The sequence below is a fragment of the Carcharhinus amblyrhynchos genome, chromosome 1 (genome assembly GCF_965287045.1).
Source record: "Carcharhinus amblyrhynchos chromosome 1, sCarAmb.v2.hapA, whole genome shotgun sequence".
Taxonomy (NCBI): domain Eukaryota; kingdom Metazoa; phylum Chordata; class Chondrichthyes; order Carcharhiniformes; family Carcharhinidae; genus Carcharhinus; species Carcharhinus amblyrhynchos.
This window is the reverse complement of record NC_137324.1, coordinates 106,270,367-106,292,279: the sequence shown is the minus strand read 5'-3', so window position 1 is coordinate 106,292,279 and position 21,913 is coordinate 106,270,367. Positions and strand designations below refer to the sequence as shown.

Here is a 21,913-nt window from a genome sequence, read left to right as displayed (position 1 = left end):
TGAACTCAACACATGCATTGAAAAAGCAGCAGCTGTTATATCCAAGTTGAATAAGAGAGTGTGGAACAACAACAACCTGACTGAGAATGCCAAACTGCATATCTACCAAGCCTGTATCTTTGTTGCACTCCTTTACAATGGTGAGAAGTGGACAACATATGCTAAGCAGGAGAAAAACCTGAACAGTTCCACCTTAGCTGTCTCAGTCTACACATTGCATCCCTTGGTAGGACAAGATCATCAACAAGGTCCCAGAGGTGCTAATCCCACCAGAAAGTGCTCATTGTTAAGTCAAAGATGTTCATGTGAGTTAAATCATATCCATCAGATCCGTAACAGGCATATAGCTAAAGACCTAGTGAACTAGCCACTGGGTCACAAACCCCTGGGTGTGCATACCTCTGCTACAAGGGCATTTGCGAGCAAGATATGAAAATGTTGGACATTGACACTGACAACTGGGAGACTGTCGCTTACAGCTGAGACTTCTGGAAACTGACTGGGGGGCACTGGAGGAGACAAACAAAAAACTTAGCTGGCCAAAAGGAGGGCTCAGAAAAAGAGGCCAGTGAATCCTGCCCACAAGCTTTCTCTCCAGCAAATGTGGCAGACATTGCGATGCCTGAGTGTGACTCCGGAGCCACACTTGGCAATTTTAGCATCATGTTGATCATGATGGCACAAACCATTGTGTTATGAGATGGAAGGCTGTCAATGATAGCTTTAATTTGATTTTGGAGGCATTGTACTCATTCCTGGCATTACAATATTAAGCTTTAGAAGACTGTATCTGTTTTAACCTATGTATTAAACTTTAGATAAAATGCAGTGAATGAAGGGATCATCTGACATTAAGTCTGGGTAGTTTGACTATTAGAGATCAAAATTTTATTTTACTGAAAAGAAGGTGCAAGATATTTATGCTTGGAGACAATGGGAACAGCCTTTGACTAGACCCAGAGTCTCCCCAAGTTCAGAAAATTGTTGTGGGTGTCGGGTTGTAAAAAGCTGTGCCATAAATTATCTATTTACTTCTAAAAAGAAAGGAAGTTGGGATCAAAGATAGTTAATCAGCATCTCTATGAGGTATAAGGTTAATATGTTTCATGTTGTCATGGTGGAAAGGGCAAATGAAGCTATATTTAAAATCAAGTTACAGGCTTCTCTACAAATCAATGAATATCACAAACAGAGAGCAGGGGATTTGATATGGTCAGCAGAGAGAAAAGGCTGCTTGACTTTGCAAGTTACCACAAATGCAGGAGGGGGATGGTGTCTAGTTGAAGGGATGTATCCTATAGCTTCTATAGGTTCTGGGAGATTAGTTCCAGCATGATGATGGGGAAGAAAAATCATTGGGCCAGAGTCCAATGCAAGTGGTAGATTACAAAAATCTACCAAAACAGAGTAAGTGCCTGGAGATGGCCACTGAAATTTATTACTTGTTGAAAGGAGAATATGGGAACCCATTGGAAGTTGGGAGCAACTGTGAATTATTTGCTGAAAGGATTGTAATTCTATTAGAGTGCAATGGATGATAAGTATAAAGAGAGGTTTAAAGTATTAGTTGCCTACAAAAAAAATTAACCAATTGTGCTTTCAGTCATTTGTTACAGTAAAAGTTTTAAAATGTGACATATTGACATATCATTCTTTCAGCTATTCATTGGAAATTCAAATCTCTGTGGCAATCACAAATGAATAAATCCCAGGAGGTTGTGTCACCAAGTAATTAATAATTTAGTTAAGAAGAATGTAATTTATTCAGGCAATAATAGGGTGAAGTAGTTAGTGAGAAACCATTATAAGGATTGCTTGCACAATTACCTGTCTTCATTGGTACAGTCTTCCTGAGTGAGCACTGTTGGAAAACTATAGCGCAGCTAGGTGTGCATGTCATGGGAGAGGCTTATCGTGGTTCCAGATTTGGCCTTTAGATAGATGGAGCATAAAATTTGATTCTCATCTTTGGAATAGTGGGCTATGAAAATGGTCACCAATCACCAGCTATGTCATTGTAAATAGAAATCAGATAGCTGGTAAATTTCTGGTTTTACTTTTACGTCACTGGAATGTAAAATGCTAGCTACTTGCTTTTTAATTTTGCACATAGTTTGAACCAGTTCTATTAGCACAATATATTCATGTGTTGAGGGTGAGGGAAGTTTTGTAGAGGAACTGAGAAACTCGATGAGATGAGAATTAGAATTGCATTCATTATATCTGCATTTCTGCTTCTGTTACAGACTGCAAATTGGAATGATTTCCATCCTGCACATAAGTGACATGCGATATCTGCTGAGTGGCTTTTTTGACTGGTCACAAAGTAGTGTTCAAGAACTGAGATCACAGCCACAGTCAGATTAACAGGAAGATACAGCAAAATCACATGGTTAAAAAAGGGAAATAAGGAAGAATGCAATTTCAAATAAAGTCTAACCACTGCTAGATGAGCTCAAAGGAAACATTACAATATACAAGATCACATGATATACTATGGATTAGTAAAACCATTCTCTACATCTATGCTCATCCATCTAGTAAGAGTGCAGTTCTCCAATTACAGCATTGGATTGTTCTTCAATGAATCCATTGTTGCCTCCATATACTAATGAGGAGTAGGGAGAAAGCAGGACATCTCCTGAGTGCTGTCTTGGCAGTGTATTATCAACAACCCTCACACTGGCAAACCTTCTTCGCCCAACCAATATAAAACACATACACACCTACACAACAACAGCGCCCCCCCCACTCTCACACCCCCCTCCATACAGACCCCCGTGCATAAACACATCCCCCCAAACACACAGCCAAATACCCTCCACTCCTACACTCAGACACACACATCATATACACTCCCCGACACACACCCACGCACAACACCCCCCCCCCCCCCACCCCACACACACACACACACACACACGCACACGCACAACTCCACACACACCACTCCCCCTCCCACATGCACACATATCCATCTCAACTGTTTGGGAGCCTATTACATACATTAGTGACTGGGTGAATAACTTGCTGCTATTACTAATCTGTGTGTTTTTTGCACTTGTTTGAACTCTTGTTATTTTCATCATATTTTTCCTGTTTATTTTTAACAATGTTTACTATCATCTGCATAAAATTACCTCATTTGTCTCATTTCAAGGTTGAAAAGTTAATTTCTCTTCTTGCTCATTATAATTCAATCCTCAGTTACTCATTTTTCTTCTTAGGTACATTTTTGTACGATTGACTGTTGAAATTCATTTGGCATTGTTCTATCCAATTAGTTTGCAAATTCCAAATTTTCTCATTAGAATCAACTCACCTTCCTAACTTAGTGATATCTGTGCATTTGACTTGTTTGCATTGAGTTTCAGAAGAGAAATAATCTAGGTCAGAGGCTAGGAATCTTGAAATGAGCAACTCAACTCCTGACTCCCCAAAGTCTGTACATCAGTTACAAGGCATAAGTCAGGAGTGTGATGGAATACTATCCATTTGCCTGAATAAGTGCAGCCCAACAACGCTCAAGAAGCTTGACACCATCCAGGACAAAGCAACCTCATTGATTGGAACTTCATCCACAACCATTCACTCCCTCCACCACCATTCACTCCCTCCACCATAGATGTACAGTGGCAACTGTGTGTACCATCTACTAGATGCACTGTAGGAACTCACCAAGGCTCCTTAGGCAGCACCTTCTAAACCCACCACTCCTACTCTCTAGAAAGGTAACAGCAACAGAATCATAAGAATACCATCACCTGAAGTTTCCTTCAAAGCATTTCATGATCCTGACTTGCAAATATATTCCCGTTTCTTCATGCCAACTGGTCAAAATCCTAGTACATCCTCCCTAATAGCATTCTGGGTGTACCTACATTCAAGGTGGCACCACCACTTGTTCAAGGGCATTTGGGGATTGGCAATCAATGCTGGCCTAACTACTGAAGCTCACATAGATCCACAGAAACATAGAATCGCTCCCATGCAGGGGGAGGCCATTTGACTGGTTGGCTTGATACCAACTCTCTGACGGAACATTTTACCCATGCCCACACTACCCCCCATAACCCCATGCATTTACCGCAGAGTAAATCCACCTAGCCTACTCATCTTGGGACATTAAAAGGCAATTTAGCCAATCCAACTAACCTGCACATCTTCGGAGTTTGGGAGGAAACCAAAGCACTCAGAAGAAACCCACACAGACACAGGGTGAAAATGCAAACTCTACACAGTGAATTGAGGCGCGAAATAAAACCTGGACCCCTGGTACTGAGAGGCAGCAACGCTAACCACTGTGCCACTCATGAATGAATTTTAGAAAATGTAAATCAGAAGTGGTATGAGACCCAACTTCAATCTCTCAAAATGGCACTTCCTCAACTCTGACATGATGCAAATACATAGGGTGATTCTCTCAGTCACACAGCGAGCCAGAAGACTCAAGCGGAGGCCATTTAGCGGGCTTCCTGCTGGGTGCCACGGCTTCCACGAGTTTCCGGCTGCCAGATTTCCTGTTCGTCCTGGCAGCTGGACTCCGCTGGAGGGAAGGGGGGCCTTCGAGGGCCAAAGGGTCTGAAGTAAAGGGGGTGCCCCTTGGTCATTGCCAACATGGCAGTGCCAGCCTACCCCCTGGTGCTACCCAAGGGGCAAAGTGGCCTTGCCTACCAGGCATTGGGCAGTGACAAGGGAGTGGAGCTTAATGGGGATGGGGCTACCAGAGTGAGGGGGGTGCACGGTGGGGTGGAATCAGGAGGTCGGGACTGCCGGGGGTGGGTGGGGGAGTAGAGATTGAGGCGATCCTGGTTGGGGTCGGAGGGGCAGCATTGCAGGATTGGCCAGTGATCGAGCTGGCTAGCAATCAGAAGGCCAGCAGTGCAGGGCTACTGTGCATGTGCCAATCTCAGCGCACGCACAGTGGCCCTCTCAGCACTCTGCTGCCGGCCTCTCCAGCGGGAATAAGCCCCCCCCACTGATTTTTTGGCGTGAATCACGCTAGTGCACTCTGAATGTACAGCATATGGGAGATTCATTTTGAAACTTCTGCTGAAGAAAACATCAGATTTACTTCAGTTTTTACATGAATTCAACGCTTAGAATTTTTTGGGGATGATCACCCCCGTAATAAACGGCTTCCAAGTTGCAGTCAACTTTTTATCCATTCCCATGTCTTATCCTGAATCATCCACAACCAGTAATTTTTCATGTAAAACTGCATGAAGTGTTTCCTGAAAGTCTGTGAGGACCATATTGCAACCTTTGAAACATCTTTTGAAAAGAACACCAAAGTCCAACTGATAAAACAAAATTTCTAGTCACACCGCTCTGGGGAAAAGTTCTAGGGTAGCAGTTATCTAAAGACCTAAACAAGAAAGAGATGTCAATAGTACCATTCATTTCAATGAAGCTTATTCCAATTGATTGCTGTAAATTTGGTGTTAGTGCTGATACTCTGGGGTTTCAGCAGATTTCTTGCTGACGCTATCACAGTCAATTAGGAGAATAACTAAAAATTCAATCCGTAAAGCCCCAGATGGATAATTGTAATGTGGGGTGAGATGCAACAAGAGAAATCTCTGCTTTCAACTCATTCAGAATGGGAATAGAAGTTAATTATTTCTAAACAAAAAAATCTGAATTTGACTTCAGTGTGGATCACCTTCATATGGAATGGCTTGTTTTGCCTGTATCTTTCAAAAGAAAGTTCCTTATTATGCTTAGTGGGGGATGGGGTTTCAGATTGAGTTGCCCCACACAAACTGGGTAAGTTCTGATTTCCATTCTAATTTTATCAGTGGGCTCATGTTAGCAAAGATGCTGTGAAAAAAATAAACTGTCTCAGGGAGCGTTTCTTTTGAAATGTATTTTCTGCCTAATAGTAGATTCCTGGTTTGTTTTAATTCCTCTGTCCCAATTTTTCCTATTCTGGAAGGAAGGATTTCTTGTCAGTCTGTGTTCTAATCAGACAGAGAGAACACCTGAGGTGGTTCTGGTTCAGTTAGAGAATTGGGTGGCTGCTGGGGATGGTGGGGAATAGGGAATAGATATATCACAATTTCTAGTTTGCTAGCAGTACAGCATGGCTGTGCATGATCACACTCCGCTCAGTTCTGCTTGCAGATTTTAGATTAAGTATTGAAGCACTGAAGGGTGACATAAATCTGAAGCTTGAATTAATCTGAAATTGCAAAATGGTCTGACCACCAGAGAGACAAGAAAGGACATTGGAAACATTACATGAAGAAATGGGAATAATATGATGACAGGAATGACTTAAAACACCTTAATTTTGTTCCTCTTTAATTTACTGCCTCTCTGACCTGTGCTTTATGTAGGTCAATGCCTTTGTATCAGAACAATGAAGGTAGGTTAGCTTCATGTGGATAAATTGTATATCACCATAAAGGCTTCATAAATGAGATCTTCCTTACCGGTTCATAGGCAGAGCTGGCTTCATTCTTTCTCCTCCAATAGGTCTATCTTGTAATGCTTTTTTAAATTGCCTACTCAGGGATTAAAAAAAAACATTATGAGGAACCACATATGCTTTTTAAACTGACAAACTTAATTTCAATTTAATTTAGATAAAGTAGCAAATCACAAAGAGAAAAGTATACGGTCCAGAAATACCTTCCAGTTGTTGAAACACAACCTGCACTGCTCTTTTGTTTAGAAATAAATTTTCAAATCATAAATAAAGGTAAATCAAATATTAGAGACATAAATTAGTCTGAGCCTGTTTTTAAACCCATACTCAGTGCTGCACTTCCATCTCTAACATTAAAATGATTACATAGTTGTAAGTGTCAGTCATGGCTCACTCTTGCCTCTTGCCTTTCAGTAAAAACAACATCTAGTAGATTCAAATCCCACTTCAGAGACTTGAACACAAAATTTAAAGCATAATACTTCAATACAGTGCTGAGGGAGCGTTGTAGTCACAAAGATATCACCCTTTGGATGAGACCCAACTCGCGGCCCTGCCTTCCCTCTCATAATGGATCTTGAGGCACTATTTGAAGGAAAGCAGCATGATTTTATCCAATATTTATCCCTTAATGAACAGCACTAGAAAATAGATTATCTGGTCATTATCTCGTTAGTTTTTGCTGGGCGCCATTCTGCACAATTTGGCTCTCACATTTTCTATCTTACAACAGAAGCGACTTTTCTAAGTACTTCCGTGGCTACAAAGTGCCTTTGAATTCTAAGGTCTTGAAAACCATTTGTTTCTTTCTCTCCTCTGGATTTGGGATAGAGACAATGTTCTTCTTGTTCACATCCAAGAATAATTTTTCCTTTAGTTCCTTAAATCCATTCCAAAGCTGAAACAAAAATCAGGGGAGGGGAGGATTTTCCCAACCCATCCATCGTGGGAAAAGCAAAGGTCCGTTGACCTCAGGTGGGATTTTAGGGTTGGGGTGAGCGTGGCTGGAAAATCCTGCCCCACAGATGATAAACTATCAGGATTAGAGACTCAAACCATATCACCAAGGGATTGGCCAATTGCCTGGCAATAGCAGACTCAACCGTTCTCCTTTTCCAACACCCAAAAATCCAAAACAATATACTACTTCTTGCCACACAGACTATTTACACCAATAATAGATATAAATTGCATTCTCTGTTGTTACTGCTCAGTTTGCAATACACATGTTTTCAATATGCAGCAGAGTATTAAAGAATACAGGGGTTGCTCATGTGCTAATACTGCTTGAGAACAAAATTCACTTAAAGCACACTGAACAGTTAAATGTTCACTAGATTAGTGTGATCTAATATTAGAATTAGTATTATCTAAATCAATATCAATGTTGTGATTAGCTCGTTCAATGCAGTTAAATAACTGCTGGCATTTTAGCAACAAAATAGCTGCTAAATATATATATATTGTATATGTAAAATGTGAGCAAACAAAATGATCAGCTGATCATGGGTCTTTAACATGTATAATAACTATTATAGTGCATTCATGTTAAAGATACTAATTGGTAAATAATTGTTGTTGACTTGTTTCTCTGCACATTGATTCTTTATTCTAGCTCTGAATCCTTGAAATTTAATTTGTGAATGGACAAATCTAGATCTATGATTTTCATGTATCCAGAGACTACCCATGGAAAACATTAACTCAGTATTCCAATTATGCATCATTCCCATGTAATGATTCTTAGAAACAATGACAGGGGAGTCCATCATATCAGTGTAAAATACAAGGCTGAAGTATTCAAAACCATCTTCAGCCAGAAGTGTCAGGTGGATGATCCATCCCAGCCTCCTCCTGAGATCCCCAGCATCTCAAATGCCAGTCTTCAGCCAATTCGATTCACTCTACACAATATCAAGAAGTGGCTGAAGGAACTGAATGCTGCAAAGGCTTTGGGCCCTGAAAATATTCCACCAATAGCCCGGAAGACTTGTGCTCTGGAACTAGCTACAATGAAAACCACTAGTAATGACAGCCCTATACGTACATGCTTTAGATTGTCATTAGATGTTCTGAAGAAGAGGCATATGGAGCAGGATTGTCCAGCCAGGCATATGGAGCAGAATTGTCCAAGCACAGAAAATCCTGCCCAAGGCCATGGATCTTTACATGGTCCGTCCCTGCCCACTACGATTCCCATGACGGACAGGAATGGAAAATTCCACCCTTGGACTTGAAGCATTAACTCTGTTTCTCTTTCCACAGATGCTGACGGAGCTGTTCAGTTTATTCAGCAATTCCTGTTTTTATTTCAGATTTCCAGCACCTGCAATATTTTGCTTTTATTATTGCATTCGATTCTTGTTGTGCAAATGATTGCTTTCTCATTTGGCACAATCTGTTTCCAACTCATTCACTGGTGCCTGAAATCGCTGGTCTATTCACAATGTTTCTCTCACTGCTGCCTGAACACACCTTGCACCATTTTATGATTTGATCACATTTCTATGAATGGCACATACTACTAATAATAACACCTGCAGTTCATTCAAAGTACCTGCACAGTATAAAATAAACAAATAGAACATCGGGTTTTCACACAGCTGGGAAAAAAAAGCAAATGCTGTGTGCATTTTGTTATGCAGTGTGCTGGGCTGAGAGGTGGCTCAAGGTTATTTGTTCCATTGTGGTTATTGACCCAGTAGGCTTCATATTTCCTTTTTGATAAGATCTCTATTCTTGCTTTCGTTGATAATGATCAGTTACATTTTCATCAGCAGCGCAGTCACTTAGCTGTCATTACCACCCACCTCTATTAGCCAGTACAGTAACCCCAGCCTCACCAGTTACTTTGACCCCTTGATTGTTCCCAATGAATACTGTAATTCACAGCTGATAGTTCTTTTTATCTCTGCTGCCACTTATGATCAGTGCATCGATTTTCTTTCAGATCTATGGGTCACAAATTATATGTGGTACAATCTAATTTGCTCTGAAAGCTGCAGTGCAAACTTCCTCTTGCAGCAAACTTTCCTCATATTGAGGAACTATTAAGTTTCATAGTTGAGAAAAAAGGGCAAATGTTTGCAAGACAATTCCCTGACTAATGGCCCACCTGAATTTGCGCAAAAGAAACATATTCGTTGAGTGTGTCTTTTAGGGATCATTCATAAGAGGACAATTCTATCGGAGCAGTGGTAGCCTCTTGCCTTAATCAGAAGGTTGTGGATTTGATCTCCTCTGCAGGCACTTGGGCACACGTTTTTCGACTGACTGTGAGGAGGTGTTGCAAAACCAAAGGCCATCCAGGTAAAATGCTAAGCTGAGGCTTTGTCTGGATGGAGTCTGCAAGTTATTCCCATGTCTGCATGGGTTTCCTCGGGTGCTTTGGTTTCCTCTCACAGTTCTAAAAATGTACTGGTTAGGTGCATTGGCCATGCTAAATTCTCCCTCAGTGTACCTGAACAGTCATCGGAGTGTGGCAATTAGGGAATTTCCACAGTAACTTCATTGCAGTATTAATGTAAGACTACTTGTGGCAATAATAAGTAAAGTTAAAAGATCTCATGACATCACTTGAAGAAGTGCAGAGCAGTTCTCCAATATCCTGACCTTAACCAGCACAATTAAAACAGACTAACAGCTCATTTATTATTTACAGGATTTTGTATTGGTCAAACTGGCATTTGCCTGCAAAACAACTGTGACTCCACTTCAAGTATAATTCCTGGGATGAAGAGATTGTATTGTGAGGAAAAGTTGAGCTTATTGGGCTACGCTTATTGTAGAACGAGAGAAGATCTGATTGAAACATGTAAGATTGTGAGGTGAAAGGATGTTTCCCTTCAAGTGCAAACTTAGAATCAGGGAACACAGGTTCAAAATAAGGGGTCTCCTATTTAAGATGGAGATGAGGAGGGATTTCTTCCCTCAGAGGATCATTAATGCTTTGGATTCTCTGCCCAAGAGAACTGTGGAGATTGGATCATTGAATATATTTAAGACTGAGTTAGATTTTTGATCTACAATTAAGTTAAGAAATGTGGGGAAGGGGCAGTCAGAAAAGAGGAACTGAGGCCACAACCAGACTGGCTTTCCAAAGAGTCTGTCATTTTATGCTCTAAAGAGCATTATTTGTCATAAGGTCGGACTTCAGCTCCTCAATTGAGAGGAAGTTCCACCTAGGAGTACTGCCAGCCAATCAGATTGGCCGGTAGCTCTCCAATCCCTCCAGCAACAGCACTGCAGTGGCCAGAAGAGGCAGTACACAACTCTATCTAGACTAATTTTCAGAGAAAAAGGTGAGTCCCAGATGTCTGGGTGGGGAGGGTAGGAAAGGCCAGGGAGGGGGTGCAAGGAGAGGTGACTGAGGTCTCAGGGGATAGACCCGAGGTGGGAGGGAAGTCAGGACAGCATTGGGCCTTAGGCAGAGAATGTCCGTAGTCAGAAGAGGACTTCTGATGGAGGTGACCCCTGCTCCTCCCACCCATGATCAACATTTCTGCATTTGTGGGATTCCCACCATGAGCTGTCATCCGCACCCCAGACTAAAAATTGAGGCTGGGATGGAAACGGCTCCGAATAGATCATTAATTGGTCACTTAAGGGCCTCAGTTGGGGCAAGGGGGGCTTTCCATGCAAGGCTCAGCCTCACCCCAGTGTAAAATCTCTGCAAGGTCAGAGCAGGAGGGACCTGGAGGGGGAAATTCCATCTGTGCAATTTCATGCTCTCCCACCCCTACTGCCTCAGAGCTTGCTGGGGGTGGGGGTAGTGGCTCTGATCTTATTGAATGGTAGAGCAGGCTCAAGGGGTCAAATGGCCTACACCTGCTGCATGATCTTAAGTTTTTACATTCTTAATTCATTGGCTGAGAAGTACTCTGGGATTTCTGTGGTCATCAAAGGTGTTATATAATTCTCAGGTTTTTTTTTCATATTCTATCCTAGGTTTAATAGTTCTTAAAAATCAGTAATTCAGGTGGAGGATATTCGTGAATAGAAAATTTAATTCTGAAATGGAACAATGGGCATAGTTCTCAGCTGAACTGAACTGACTCAACTATAAGCAGGTAGAAAACCAGGACAACTTTGTTCTATATGAATTAATTTAACATGATGTGGCAGACGTTATCAACCAAACCAACAGTGTGACCTCTATGTAACACCTGACAGTTGATGCATCCATTGAAAGACCAGCATAAGAATTAAAGGTTAAAGTGCCAGACGCAACTGAAGTTGAAAATGTTAAAAAAAATTTGCAAAATATCTCCTGAGCGCAAGACGTCCCAAGTATTTTTGAAGTGTAATCACTGTTTACAATGTAATAAGCACAACAGGCAATTTGCATACAGCAAGGTCCAACAAATAGCAATGAGACACTGATGAGAAAATGGATACAAAATTCAACTCTGTAAAATCCATTCATCCTAAAATGGCATTACCTCTGTAGCTACTCACATTGGATTTTAATTTTGGGGAGGTCAATAGTGCAGGCGTTAGGAGATTATGGCAGTGTAAGCAAATCATGACTTCAGTTAATGCGAAATGCTGATTTAACACCAACAATGCCATCTTTGGTCTCCCACCCCAGTTCACACACAAAACTGGACACATGCGAGCCCCCACTGTTCAACCAACACTATTTAAACTGATCATCAATTGCTCTTACATTAGATACTAATTAATTTCAGGTGGCTCTGCCTAAATTTGCAGGAGGACTTGGTGGTTTCTCGAGTTGTTTAAAGTTGAGCAAGTTGCTGTAGAGAAGGCCTTGGTTTTGACTTCAAGAGTTTTGGTCAGGCCACTTGCACTCAGTCACTGGTGCTATAGTGACTGTCTCCTTTGCTTTGCAGTAGAACGGATACTGAGCAAAGTTAGCAGTGAGGAGGAGAAGCTGCTTTCAGAACAAGGGGGAGGCAGAAAAGGAGAGAGACTCTCAGCAGGAGGCCTGATTAAAAGAGTTAAGAAAGTCATTCAAACAGCAAAGGCTCAGATAAACTGCTTGAGCTGCAAGGTACAGCTGTAAAAACAATGGACAAATGGGGCATTGATAGACCACAAGAGAGCTTTAACTACATGAATCACTGCTTCTGATAACAGTCCAAGGCTGCAGTGTGTTTTTATAGATGTCACTACCCAGGGTGTCAAACAGGCAAGGACCATAGACATGTGTTTATTGATAATGTAGTTATGTGTAGGTGCAATGTTAATGATTGGATATTGTAGTTAGGCAAGCATAGATTGTTGTGACTAGTTAATCACTACAGTGGGAAACAAATGAAGTAATCAGACCTAATAGTCATGATTGGATATTGATTACTTTCAAATTTCAATTGATATATGTGAATTATTTACAGATGAGCCAGCAGGTATAACTGCCATTCCTTTGTTCAGAGATGTCTGTATGCCACATATGTGGTAATAAGTTTCCCTCACTATAGTCTGAAACAAAGACTGATCTAAACTCCAAAGCTTTGTCTGGTCTTTCAAGGGGAGTGAAGAACACTAATAGCTTTTAGTCCTTTTCCTCCCGCCAAGACTTATTAACTGAGAGTCTTGAAGGAGCATTCCTCTTGAAGCAGAGTGTGTGTTGACTTTGTTTATGAAGGAGGTGCTCATGGAAATCAGCCAGTTCTTCAGACACTTCAGAGCAGGCAAAAATAACACTGGCAGAATGGTGAGGAAAAGGAGGAGGGAAAGTGCCAAGCTTTCACCCCCTTTCCACCTGGCTATGAGTGGTCACTTCATCTGACTGCGGTTCCACTGAGCATGACTTTGACTCCCCTTAAATTCTACCTTCAGTTCTGTAGCAATCAGACACACTCCCTCTGTCACTGACCATCACAGTGTGCTCTTGGGTACAGTTATGAAATAAAAATGTTTGTTGAAGTGACCATCCCCTGAAATTCTTTGTAGCAAGTTCCTTCCAGACAACACATGGAGAAACTACCAGTGTGCCCATCATTCCTGCACAAGGGCAATGACTAAATCTCTTGACGCAAGGAGAGCGCGGTCATTGTCTTCTCCCTGACCAGATGGAGGCAGGGCAAACATATATGAGGTTTTGCCAGGATAACAGACTTCACCATGCTGTAGGTGCCTTGGGAATTGCTTTTAAGTGCAGAGGTACACTGACACTGCAAAGAGTTCCACTTCCTCAATGTGTATTTGGTGTGTAATCATGCTTAGCACATCGTACAAGTGAATACCCAGTATCCTAGCAGCAGTCATGATGCTTTTATCCTGTACCAGTCTACTGCTTTCTCACAATTTGATCTACCACACAAAACTAAAAGATAGCTTCAAGCTGACAAGGGATATCCGTTTCTGATGTGCAACCCAGCCTATGTGATGAACATGCATATAGGGAGAGCCATGCTGCCACACAAGATGTCACAGTACAAACCATTGGGCTGTTTGGAAAATGATCCCACTACCTGAGATTCTCTGTACTCATCTGGACACGTGCCCCAATTCGGCACAGCCTGTTGTATCTTCCCTGGTCTCGTTATCTGGAGCACACAGACTTTGCTACCAGGGAATACGCGGAGCAGCTGAAGAGGAAGGAAAGGCAGAGAAGGAGCAAGGGGAAGGAAAAAATCAAATAACACATTAGTTTACCACCTGACTGCCTGCAATCATTTCATCTTGTGATTGCAGTTTCAATGAGCACAAACTCAAATCCTCATTCTGCAAAGATCACACACCTCCCATCTGTCAGTGACTATCACAGCATGCTCTCAGCTACAATTATGAAATAAAAGCCACCATAAAACAACCATTCCAAACATCAAACAATCAATTCAACATTCCATTCAGAAGTCAACTAATCATCCTTTTCATTCCCATTGGGCAGTATTTTACGATCGTGTCGTGCCTGAAAACGGGCGTGATGCGGTCGTAAAGTAGGGCATAAAGAGAGTAGTGCAATTGGTGCCAGTTTTTGTGACCTGCGCCATTTTATAACCCCAGAATTTCCAGTGCAGTCAGCCTTTTGTTGGCAATGGGTGAGAGACTGAATAATTTATTTAAAATTATAGTAATGTTGTTTACACTTGATTAGTGAGCCCAAGTGTTTGGGTTTTTACAACAGTAAGTGTTTGGAGTTTTTACAACAGTGCTGTTACACAGTGTACATAGTGCTGATACACAGAGTTGTTACACAATATTGTTACACAGTGCTACCCCAAAAGTTGCCGGCCCTTAGTGGCAAAGTCTGGTGATAACCTTGCAGGAAGTCCTTGGACACCTTTGGGTTACAAAGTTTACATATTTGGCAGAAAGTGAATAAACTAGGAAATGGTTCTTTTTTTTGTGGTGTAGTGGTATTGTCACTGGACCAGTAATCGTACAGGCCTAAGGCAATGATCTGAGGACCTGGGTTTGAATCCTCCCAAGGCAGATGGTGAAAACCCTTTCAATTCACTAATGTCTGCCATCCTTAGCTGGTCTGGCCTACATGTACTCTTAAAGGGCCTAGCAAGCAATTCAGTTGAAAGGTAATTAGGAGGGGGCAATAAATGCTGACCCAGTCAGTGACGCCATGAATGAAAAAAAAAGTTTATCCTCCCCATCAAATGCCTTTGAGGTGGTGTCTAACCAATGTTGTCCATGTACAATGGATTATTCCAAAATGAAACAATTCTGCATTCATATCATGGAACAACTAAGATTGAGTTAGCACTGAGGGTTGTTTCTGAAACTGTGAAAATGGCTGCCATCATCTGAAACTTGCTGAAATTGGGCAGAATTCTCCTGCCAGCTCAGGAAAGGAACTTCCTTGCAATCTGCATCCATATCTTTCAGCCATTTCCATGGTTTTGGTCACATTGCAGAACTCCTTTCATATCAGCTCATTGCCTTTGCTTGAGAGCCTAACCTGGATTGGATATTATCATTCTTTAGGGCCCTTGTGAATTAGGATTGATTCCTAAGTTGCCCTGTAGCCTCAATGACAAGAGGGTGTCTTTAACTTGACAATGTAAACTGCATCAGTCTCATTTGACACGGAACACAAGAAATCCCCAAGTCACATTCCCTTATGCAAAATTGACATATTCCACTCCAACACAATCTTCGACTAACACTAGAATACTGTGGAAGAAAATTCTCTCCTTCCAGATGCTGCCAGCCTTGCTGAGTTTTTCTGGCATCCTCTGTTTCTGTTTCAGATTCCAGGATATTTTGCTTATTGTACTAATGCTCAAAATCTGGAAACTGTGATTTGTGCTGACAAGTTTGGGTTCTGATCTTCCAACCCACTTGCTGGTGAAGCGACGTGAAACATGCCACGGGACCCCAGGAAGCTCATTCTAATACAATAGTATGTCATTAGCGAGCACTCTCTTCTAGACTCCCCACCCCCCCTCATCGGATATTCAGTGGGCACCAACGTGACATCACGCCAGTGCAGGTTACAACACATTCACTAAGACATGAAGCTGTCGTAGCATGTCCCCAGGGTGTAAAAGTAAGTGTAGTCCCCAGAGGAGAGGGATATGGTCAGGCAGTGGTCTGGCAATACCCCTGGCACCGTCCCTTGGCATAGATCGGCACAACCAGGTTGGCACTCATGCCTATGCCAACTTGGCAATCCCAACCTGTGTCACAGGGCTGACACCATTAAAAGCCTCATTGGTGAAGGGGGCGGGATTCATGCAGATCTGGTCATGGGCCGGGAGTGGATGGAGGAGCACGGGAACTTGGCAATGGTGGTTGGATGAGAGGGGCTGGGGGGAGCCGGCGTCGATTGAGTCGGGAGTGGGGATGGAAGAGGCCAATGATTGGGGGAAATTAGAGAGGGGGGCCGATGATCGGGTGAAGGGAATGATGATCGGGGAAGCTGATTCCAATTGGTGTGGGAAGGGGAGCCTCTGATACCTTCATGGCAGTGTGGCGGGGGTTGGGGGGGCAGGTTTATTCCTGTTATGATCAAGACCCCTTTGAAAGTGGGCTCCCAGATCTCAGTGCAGCTAAGTTTTGCTGGTGTGTTGAGGTCCCCTCACTGCATGATGGTTTGAAATGTGCCCCCATGTATTTTAGGCAGGGCATCGTAAGAACTGGAGAGAAAACCAACATCTTTTTTCTCATCAGAAACAACATTCTGCCACTTTTTGGTAAGATTCCTCCGAGGAGTGTAAGCCTAATATCACAAGTCCCAAATCTGTTGGGATTTTGAGAAGTTAGTTTATAACGTATGGGTTACCAGGGGTGTCAGTTTACCTTAGAAGATTTTGAAATATTTCTGAGTACAAATGGGGTGAAACCTATTCTAACAGAAAATGCTGGAAATCTCAGCAGGTCTGACAGCATCTGTGCAGAGAGAATAGAGTAAACGTTTTGAGTCTAGATGACCCTTCATCAGAACTGAGCTAAGACGAAGGGTCATTAAGACTTGAAATGTTGGCTCTATTCTAAACCTACAGATGCTGTCAGACCTACTGAGATTTTCCAACATCTTCTGCTTTTTGTTTCAGATTTCAACATCCGCAATATTTTGCTTGGAACTTATCCCAGTATCACCTATCATTGAAAAGTGCTGCAGAAAGAAGTGTACAAATTGTAAAGAGGTCCTTTCAGAAGTATTTGCTGGGTGACATACTAGGCAGCAATTTCCATATTCCTCAAATGAGACAATTTTCCGTCCTTCTACCAAATAAGCCCACAGTCTAGTCTACAACAAGTTTTTATGAGTTAATGTTTAAACACGTACCTACGACAAGGTTTAATTTGCTTAAGCCTGATGTCAACAGTGAAGTAAGAGTAAAGCAAGACTAAGTGATGATAAGTCATGACGCATGAGGTGTAGAACTTAGAAGTCTTAGAGAGTTCAATGCTGGTAAGAAAGTCATGGTGAAAAGCCACTGAGGTAATAAGGAGAATATATGATTCGAGTTGCTGAAGAGACTAGATGCACTCAAATAGCTAGTGAAGTAAGTGTCAATGGATCATTTCCTTGAAAGAAAAAATATGTCAAAGGGACAGCATAATAAACCCCCTGAAGTCCAAATTCTTCCTATAGCCCAAAGTGAAAATCAGAAAGAAATGAAAGTTTGTTGATATTACTGAATTGACTGGCCAAGCAAAGTGAGCCAGGATCATTAACTAAGACTTCTCAATCATTGTCACAGACCCAAGCATTGAGTTGATTTAGCAGTTAAAGTTCAGACTTAACACAGTTGCAGGTGCTGAAAGAGCAGAGTCAAGTTAATGGAAGCGGAAGGAGACATCCAGAAAAAAAGAGGAAGAAGCCAGACAGGTTAATTGAAATTATTAAAGGGAAAAGATGGAAATTGTTCCTAACTCACTGCCTATCATTTCCTCCTGTAGTTGTCCACCTAAAGCTTGAATATTCAACTCCTATAAGATCCATGTGGTTGATGCTCTGTCCATGTCTTGTGGCAAATGGTGTTCCTGGATTCATGGTCTTTGGAGGCCTCAATCCTGATCTCTGTGGGCTGTCCTAAGCTTTCTTCAGGTACTGAAAAGTCCACACCACATTTGTGCAGACAGACCCTGGACTGGTGTGAAATCCCTCAAGTGATGTGGATGATTGAATGGGATTGCGGGGGTGGGGGGTGGTGGTGGAATATTTCTGGTCAGCTCTTCATGTGCATCCCGTTAACAGGATTCAAACTGATTTCACGCTAGCCTCTGATGGGAATGGTGGCCCGCCCTGACGGATGGGAGCTCCCACTGTCATTCTAGGCTGTGAGGAAACTGATTTTTTGCCTCCTGCCACATTGTTACCCACCCACCATTAAACATTTCAAGGCGGGGACTGGAAAATTCCCCCAATGAAATTCCTTCAACTTAGCCTATAACTGGTTGCAAAAATATTTGATTATGATTTTTTCCATATACATAAGCAATACAGAAGGAAACATAAGAACATAAGAAATAGGAGCAGGAGTAGGCCATCTAACCCTTCGAGCCTGCCCTGCCATTCAATAAGATCATGGCTGATCTGTCGTGCCTTAGTTCCACATTCCCGCCCTCGCCCCATAACCCTTAATCCCCTTGCCTATCAAAAACCTATCAACCCACGTCTTAAATATATTTAGCGAGGCAGCCTCCACCACTTCAACGGGCAGAGAATTCCAGAGATTCATCACCCTTTGAGTGAAGAAGTTCCTCCTCAACTCCGTTCTAAACCGCCCCCCCCTTTATCTTGAGGCTGTGCCCTCTAGTCCTACTGTCCTTTCTGAGCGGGAAGAGTCTCTCCACCTCTATCCTATCCATCCCTTTCATCATCTTATATGTCTCAATGAGATCTCCCCTCATTCTTCTAAACTCTAACGAGTACAAGCCTAGTTTATTCAGCCTCTCCTCATAGTTCAACCCCCTCAACTCCGGTATCAGCCTAGGAAACCTCCTCTGCACTCCCATTTACTCATCGTTCCTGTGCCTGCTCTTTGAAAGAGCTATCGACTTAGTTCCACTTTTCCGACAGCCTGTAAAACTTTCCTTTTCAAGTAGATAGATAGTGAAATCTGTTTTAAAAGTTATAATTGAATCTATTCCTGTTATATTTTTAGGCAATGTATTCCAAATTGTGATACTTCTTGTGATAAATGTTGTTCATTTCATCGCTTTATTATTTTATTTATCCTCTAGTTGAACCTCCTGTTACCAGCAACAGGTTGGAGAAAACAATCAACATTTTAGTCCAATTCTCTGGCCAACACTCCTTGCAAGTGTATTTCACTGCAGAGTGTACAGAATTCACCTTTTACCTTCACAGATGCAACATATAGCATAATTGATGGACTGATTTGTACACAACAGTTAGCTGCCAGGGATATCTGTCCATGGCCTTAGTGATAGATTGGCAGAACTGATTTGAGTGCCTAAAAATTGTTACTTAGATGCTTTTTCCAGGAATTCTGCAAATCCTTCACCAAAGTTACATAAGGTGTTTGGAAGGACCCTATAGGAATTTGGGCTCAATTGCTCTCAGGCTCAAAGCTCTCTGTACATTCATCCTGAACAGTTATACAACAAGATTCCCTTCTGTACAACCACTATACATTACACTGAGAAATAGGACAATGTATGGGGGGGAGATTCAATTACATAACCAGGAAAGGGAATACAAAATATCTTCCACTGATCAACAAAGGATTGACTCTGAAGCACTCAACATTGCTTTGCCTAGACACACAACAATGCCAACAAATTAGATATTTCAATGTATCTTGTACATGAAAAATACATTACCCTTGAAAACTCGCAAAAGTAATAATGAAATCCATGGACAGCATTCACTGTCAACCTACCTGTGACAGTCTCTTGAAATTATCCCTTTCTCATTTTTGATTAATTAAACAGAACACCTTACAGATTGGCTTTATTGGAGAGATATCATTCGCTTTTTTACTGGTAAGAATGAGACTCGCCACCACACCCTCCCCCCCCGCCCCCCACCCCCCCAATGCTTCATCATACCTTGGTCATTTCCTGTTAGTGACAGGATCAGCCTCTGCTTACAACGACCACAGACTTCATAACTTCCACTTTACAGAGTAATTTTCTCACTCTGCATTAAAGGGCTAAATCTTCCTAGATTATTAAAGGTGTATATATCAATCAACACAATTTACATTTAACCAATTGGAAAATCTGAACAGGCCACTTAACTGTGGTGGTATTAAAAAAAAGTCAATGAAACAAAAAAGAGAACACCTACTTTTTGTGCAACATTATTTTTGCAGCATTGGAACTAAAATTCAGTGGAAATTAGAATTAAAACATGTTGCCAACAATACTAAATCTGAAATTTTAATCATGAAAGAAATGGTGTTTCTCTCATTTTGATCTTTTATCTTGCAGCACACTTCCTCTCTCAGTCTGAGGGTTGCTGTCCTACTGAACTTTTCATTCAAACCACAATGTAACCAATGAAAAAAAAACTTTGCAGGGTCAGGTTTGGACTTGAAAGATTTTCATTGCTTTCTTTCCCATCTGCTCTTTAACCAGATAAAAGATTCCACTGACGTATGAGACCTAAATTAAATATTCCTATGAGCATCAGATGATTTTAATGTCAATTAGGCAAAATTGCCAATGTAATGTTACAATCTTATTTCATTGCTGCAAACTGCAATACATTCATTTAAAATACTATGAAGGAAAATATTATGTTATGAAATCTTCGTTTTGGAATAGAAAATGCTGGAAAACACTCAGGATTAAAGTGCAATTGACGAACTTAGAAATGGTCCAGAACAGCCCTTTGTTTAGTGGCTTGATCGACAAACTAATTAACGCAGGTTATATGTGCAGGAAGTGAATAGTTTGATTGTGAACTATACTTCCAGAAAGCCTGTGGGAATATTTTCTGTAAATATGAAAAAAGCATATTATCTTTAACCTGTATTAAAAACAAAACTTTCCAATTCCCTCTGGTGTCTAATTTCTGTAATTTTCACATGGGAACTGAACGTCCAGTGATATTCAGATAGATGAAAAGGAAAAGGCGGTGAAGTTGCATTGCTGGTCAAAGAAGAATAGTGATGAAGGATATTAGCTCTGACGCTTTTTGAAGTCTATATGGGTAGAGCTGAAAAACACCAAAGAGCAAAATATATTAGGGGGTGGTGCATATAAATCCGAAACTACACTGATGATGTTTGGAATGGCATTAAACAGGAAATTAGAAATGAATGCAATAAAGGAACATGTGTAATTATGGGTGACTTTAATCTACATAGAGATTGGGCAAACAAATTAGTAACAATAATGTAGAGGAGGAACTCCTGGAGTATATACGGGATAGTTTACTAGACCAATATGTTGAGGAACCAACTAGAAAACAGACCATCCTAGACTGGGTGTGTGTGATGAGAAAGGAATAATTGGTCATCTAGTTGTGTGCTTTGGGGATGAGTGACCACAATATAATAGAATTCTTCGTCACGAAGAGAGTGATGTGGTTGATTTTGAGATTAGGGTCCTGAATCTATGTAAAAAAAATTATGATGGTATGAGGCACAAGTTGACTATGATGGATTTGAGAAACGTTACTTAAAGGAATGACAGTGGATAGGTAATGGCAAACATTCAAAGAGTGCATGGCTAAACTGCAACAATTGTTCATTCCTGTCTGACACAAAAATAATACGGGAAAGGTGACCAAACCGTGACTTACAAGGGAAATTAGAGACAGTATCAGATCCAAGGAAGTGGCATTCAAATTGTCCAGAAAAAGCAACAGACCTGAGGATTAGGAGCAGTTTAGAATTCAGAAGAGGAGGACCAATGGACTGATGAAGAAGGAGAAAACAGAATACGAGAGGAGGGTTGTAGGGAACATAAAACGTAACTGTAAAAGTTTCTATAGGTATATGAGGAGAAAAGGAATGGTGAATTCAAATGTAAATCCCTTACAGTTAAAAACAGGGCAATTTATAATGGGGAAACAAAGAAATGGCTGACCATCCAGACATACTTTGGATTTATCTTCACAAAGTAGGGCACAGA

General features: G+C 41.4%; 1 protein-coding gene across 5 annotated transcripts in view; it reads right to left on the bottom strand.

The window, feature by feature from the left end:
- The window catches only part of clnk (cytokine dependent hematopoietic cell linker), a 281,684-nt gene that overhangs the window by 74,205 nt on the left and 185,566 nt on the right, over positions 1 to 21,913 (bottom strand). For 4 of the 5 annotated variants that reach the window (XM_080190107.1, XM_080190098.1, XM_080190089.1 and 1 more), the window contains one exon: positions 6,438 to 6,509. In XM_080190107.1, coding sequence (XP_080046233.1) covers positions 6,438 to 6,509 — 72 coding nt within the window. Of the gene's footprint in view, positions 1 to 6,437; positions 6,510 to 21,913 lie in introns of those variants that run through there. The other variant, XM_080190131.1, reaches the window with a different exon arrangement.